The sequence below is a fragment of the Rhagoletis pomonella genome, unplaced genomic scaffold, assembly GCF_013731165.1.
Source record: "Rhagoletis pomonella isolate Grant_MI unplaced genomic scaffold, Rhpom_1.0 Rhpom_scaffold_00003, whole genome shotgun sequence".
Taxonomy (NCBI): Eukaryota; Metazoa; Arthropoda; class Insecta; order Diptera; family Tephritidae; genus Rhagoletis; species Rhagoletis pomonella.
Window position 1 is genome coordinate 1,862,762 of NW_023458557.1, and position 5,308 is coordinate 1,868,069.

The 5,308-nt window shown below is 45.6% G+C and overlaps 1 protein-coding gene across 1 annotated transcript; it reads left to right on the forward strand.

The window, feature by feature from the left end:
* Positions 1-1,657: 1,657 nt before the first annotated feature.
* LOC118734944 lies at positions 1,658-2,539 on the forward strand. The gene has a single exon (XM_036464542.1). It carries the CDS (start codon positions 1,658-1,660, stop codon positions 2,537-2,539), a length of 882 nt encoding a protein of 293 aa, XP_036320435.1.
* The last annotated feature ends 2,769 nt before the right edge of the window (positions 2,540-5,308 follow it).

Sequence of the window (5,308 nt, forward strand, 5' to 3'; positions counted from 1 at the left end):
GCGGTATTATTATTGCTTGGGTAATTATTCTCTCCGTAGCGCCATACTTCCCTCGTAGGACGAGCGAACACCTTTTTTGTCGCCCTGAGCGGCTTCGTTCTAATTCCAGATCACGGGCCAAATCTGCGTCTATAATGCTGTTAGGCGCGCAAGAGTCTACTAGAGCTCGAACGAGGTGGAGGCCGCCACTCGACTCTATCCGCACGATTGCTGTCGGTGCAATCGGTTCGAACGAACGCGTTATTGATTCCCTTGTTGTGCCGGCTAGTCGGCCCGTTCTAAAACCAGTCAGTCGTGCGTCCGGAAGAACGAGCGCTGATCTGTCCTCTCCTCGTAGTCGTTGGTTCCGACGATATTGGACTGATCTACCTTGCCCGCGCCGATACAAGCGGAAATAACGGGTTTCCGCGCCGCCCCGTCGCTGACCATTAAACCGTCGGGGCGGTTGGAAGGTTTCCGAGCCGCCTGTGCGTAGTATTTGGGGCTGGCCAGGTGGTCCGAACCGACTAGGTCCGCAGCCAATCTGCCTGGGCGGTCGAAAAAAACTGGTTTCCGAGCCGCGCATTCGCCAGTCGTTCTGTGGTGGTTGTCGGAAAGTACGAATTTCCGAGCTGCAAGTCTCTTCAGAGGGAACCATTATGTCGTCGACGACCGACTCGGCTATTCTTTCGTTTCGCTCTCTTTCTTGTTCTTCCACCTGCTGAGCCCATGATTTTGTCTGCTCGGTGACGTGAATCGACAATGCACCCTGTGAGCTGTCGTCTTCGTCGGTCTGACTACGAGCTACCTTTCTACGATCGTCACCGGTTTCAATATGCAGAGACGTATGGTGCTTCTCACGACATCTGTGGCATCGGTCAGTGCTGCTGCAGATCTCCAACCGGTGGAATGGTGACAGGCAATTCGGGCAGTAGCGGTGTATGAGCACTTCTCGTAGCCTTTCTTCTGCCGACTTGCTGCGGTAAATTGGGCAGAGTCGCACCCCATGGTTTTTGTTGCATAATCGGCAAGCGATCGCGAATTCTTCAGAGTGCATCTCAGTCTTTGTGCGTAATACCGTAAATCGGGTCATTCTGCAATGTGAGCCACTTTGAATGGGCAACGTTCAATTTCTTGAACAGTCATAGTTGGGTGGCAAGTGGTGGTTCCCTAGCTATTTTACTATTTGAGGAAATTTTTTATTTTAATTATATTTGTATAATATTGGCTGCGTGTGGTTGTGGCATTATTTATGTAAATTTTTGAGAGTTCGTTTGATTGTGGAATTGTTGGCGATGCGTTCAGATAACCGGTAGATGGCACTGTTGCCTTGTATCTGTGGCAACACTTGCCACCCTCTGTCGGAATTGTACAGCAACGCATTACATGCATCTGGCATTGCTACGATATCAACTCCTGACAGAACAGCTGATAGATTTCACAATCTTTTTGTATTAACGACTGCTTCACATCGAACATCTTGAATTATAATTATATCTTAGATTAGAAATAAAGAGAAAGTTTTGTAGGTGTACTGGTGAGTCTTTTATTGAACCAGTAGACTAAAGTGGTGACCCCGACGTTCAGGATTCAACCGCACATGCACAACGGACGATATTTTCTACGTTCTTCGAATAATCCCCACGCAGAAAGAGAAGAGTTTTAAAACGCAGAAAATATGACAGCAACAGAGAATAGCCTCACTGAAGAACTCTGTGAGTTGAAGGAGCAACTCAGGCTACTGCAGGTGGCACCGCTGACGGAACAAGCAACTTACTCGCAACAGCACGTACAAGTGAACATTCCGAAATTTAACAAGGCAAATCCAGACCTTTGGTTCGCACAATCGGAACGTCTATTTACTTTGAACAATGTCGTGGCAGATGGTCGTAAGTTCGACTTAGTGTCGGTGCTTCTTGAGGCTGACATTGCCCGTGCCGTCGAAGATCTACTATTAAAGCCACCTAAAAGCGACAAATACAACGCATTGAAGCAAAGATTACTTGATAAATTCGCGGAGTCAAACGACTCTAAACTCAGAAGACTATTGCATGGCGGCGACATGACGGGTAAAAAGCCTACAGAAATTTTAGCACATATGCGTCGTCTAGCTCCGTCTACAGGCTGTGAAAGTATTTTACGTACGTTGTTTATAGCTGAGCTACCTAAAAACATACGTCCGCTCATATCTGTATGGGAGGATAAAGATCTAGATAAATTGGCAAAAATGGCAGATAAAATTCTGGAAACCAGTGATACGGACTCTGCATATGCAATGTCAGCAGTAGTGTCACTGCCGGAGCAGAAAAGGCAAGAGGTAGATGCAATAAACAGCAAAAAACTCGACGTAATAGATGTTGCGTTAACACTGCGCTCACTCTCTGAGAAAGTCGACAAGCTAAGTGAGGAGGTGCGTTACTGCAGAAAGAGTACATTTTCTCGTTCACAGAATGGGAATGAGGGAAGTGACAAGAAGTCACTTTGTTATTATCACACCAAGTTCGGCGATAATGCACGTAAATGCCAACCAAATTGTAAGTGTTTCCAACAGTTAAACTAAACCTGCTGCCGTTGACTCAGCTGGCGAGCGGCAGCGATTCTAGAGCCAGAAATTTTTCCGTTCACGAATCTTCACTCAAAAATATTGAAGACTGGCTATTGCAAATACGAGATCGTCGCTCTCATCAACACTTTTTAATAGACTCTGGATCCGTATTGTCCGTTGTTCCCCGCACTATGGCACCTCATAAGCAAACACAAGGCAGACTACAACTGCATGCCGCAAACCAAACTCTTATACAGACTTACGGTGACCAAGATTTGGAGCTGGATTTGGGCTTAGGATATGCGTTTAAATGGTCTTTTGTCGCGGCTGATGTTCAAACAGCGATCATTGGAGCTGACTTATTGGCAGAGTTCCTTTTGCTGATAGACATCAAGCAGCAGCGCGTCATTCATACAGCAAGAAATCTTTCAACTAACAACATTGCAGAGCGGTCACATAACCTTACTGCAGCTACTATAGATAAGGAAAAGCGTTCTCAGAATATTTTTCAAGAGACGAAGGTCATGCAGGCCGATGGTAAGAGTGTCTTCGCCGATAATACCGGTAGACTTCACACGGTATGTCACTACATCAAAATATCCGGCGCACCAGTGGCAGAAAGGCCACGGCGTTTAATGGGCGAAAAGCGTTCATCGGCGAAGGCTCAAATCGATCTGCTTATTGATGATGGAATTTGTCGTCCCTCTAAAAGTCCATGGGCTAGCCCTCTGCATATGGTAGCAAAAATGAATGGGGGCTGGCGAGAGTGTGGCGACTACCGCAAGCTTAATTCCATTACCGTACTTGATCGCTACCCAATTCCCCATACCCACGATTTCGCTGATCGTTTGCACAACAAAACTATGTTTACAACTTCGGATCTAGAACGGGCATATTATCAAATCCCAATGGCTCTGGAGGACATTGAAAAGACGGCTGTATGCACACCCTTCGGTCTGATCGAATTTTTATATATGCCGTTTGGGCTTAAAAATGCGACACAAACATTCCAGCGGTTCATGGATCAGATTTTCCGTGGAGTTGACTATGTGTTTTGTTATATAGATGACATTCTAATAATGTCGGAATCAGCAGAGAAACATAACCAGCACATTCAGAACGTCTTACAGATTTTGAAGACACACGGTCTCAACGTCAACGCTAACTAGTGTCAGTTTAAGAAAACCGAAGTTCAGTTTTTAAGCTATACAGTTAGCAGCAAGAGCATTGAAGCGCCCAAAGATCGGGTAAGTGCAATTTTAAGTTATCCAAAACCGCAAACGATCTGTGAATTAGGCCGGTTTCTGGGAATTTTAAATTATTATCGTCGTTGCATATCGCATGCATCACACATACAAGCTCCGCTGAACGATTTAACGCGGAATATGAAAAAGATGACAAACGACCTGTTCCGTGGACTCCGGCTGCTAACAAAGCATTTGTCGATTGCAAGAATAGCCTAGCTAATGCAGCGGTCCTTAGTCATCCTAATCCAAATGCAGATCTTAGCCTTACGTCTGACGCATCGGACACAGCCATTGGAGCCGTGCTAGAGCAGCGTAATAGTGGCACATGGGATCCTCTCGGTTTTTTTTTTTCAAAGAAACTAAGCCCAACCGAACGTAACTATAGCACTTATGACAGAGAGTTGTTGGTGGTTTACGAAGCAATTAAATATTTTAAGCACATGATAGAGGCGAGAACGTTTGTGATTAAAACTGATCACAAGCCACACATATACGCTTTTGCTTAAAGACCGGGAAAAGCTTCGCCACGCCAGCTGCGACATTTAGACTATATCTCTCAGTTTTCTACGTCTATCATGCACGTGTGCGGCAATGACAATGTGGTAGCGGATGATCTTTCGAGATTAAACGCTATATCCATGCCAACTTCTGTCGATACAAAAGACATCGAGGCGGCTCAAGCAGGGGATGAGGAAATGTCAACAATTTTAAATGGCGAGACATCCCTACATCTACAAATTATACAGGAAAATGACGCCCTGATATACTGCGATGTGTCGAATGGTAACGTGCGTCCATATGTGCCTCAACCTCTACGGTACAAAGTTTTTTCAAACGTACATGGCTTCTCTCATCCTAGCGGCAGAGCTACACTCAATCAAATTTGTCGTAAATTTGTTTGGCCTTCCATGCGAAACGACATTATCGAGTGGTCACGGAATTGTTTATCATGCCAAAGGGCAAAAATTCATAAACACAACACCGTAGTAGCAGATAAGATCAACGTTCCTGATCACAGATTTTAACATATCCATCTAGACATTGTAGTGATGCCCTTGGTCAATGGCTATAGATACTGTTTAACAATGATTGACTGGTTTTTTCGTTGGCCGGAGGCGGTACCCTTGAAAGATATGACGGCGGAAACTGTATGTATGGCACTTTGGACTCATTGGATAGCGCGCTTCGGCTGCCCCAAAATCATTACAACCGATCAGGGCTCCCCGTTTGAGTCGTCACTTTTCAAATCACTGTCGAATATGGTGGGAAGCGAACATATTCACACCACCCCATACCACCCGCAACCCAATGGCATGGTAGAGCGGTGGCACAGATCGTTGAAAGCTGCGTTGATGTGCAGTCCGGAGACACAGTGGACAAAACTACTACCAACCGCCTTGCTCGGTCTTCGTACGTGTTTCAAGGAGGATCTTCAGGCTTCAGCTGCTGAGATGTTGTATGGTTGCACGCTTCGCCTCCCCAACGAATATTTTTTTCGATATAGACACTCCATCTAATCCGGTAGAGTTCTTCAACA

What these genes read in the sequence shown, in the direction of transcription:
- LOC118734944 (XM_036464542.1), top strand. Translation starts at nt 1,658, where the DNA reads ATGACAGCAACAGAGAATAGCCTCACTGAAGAACTCTGTGAGTTGAAG.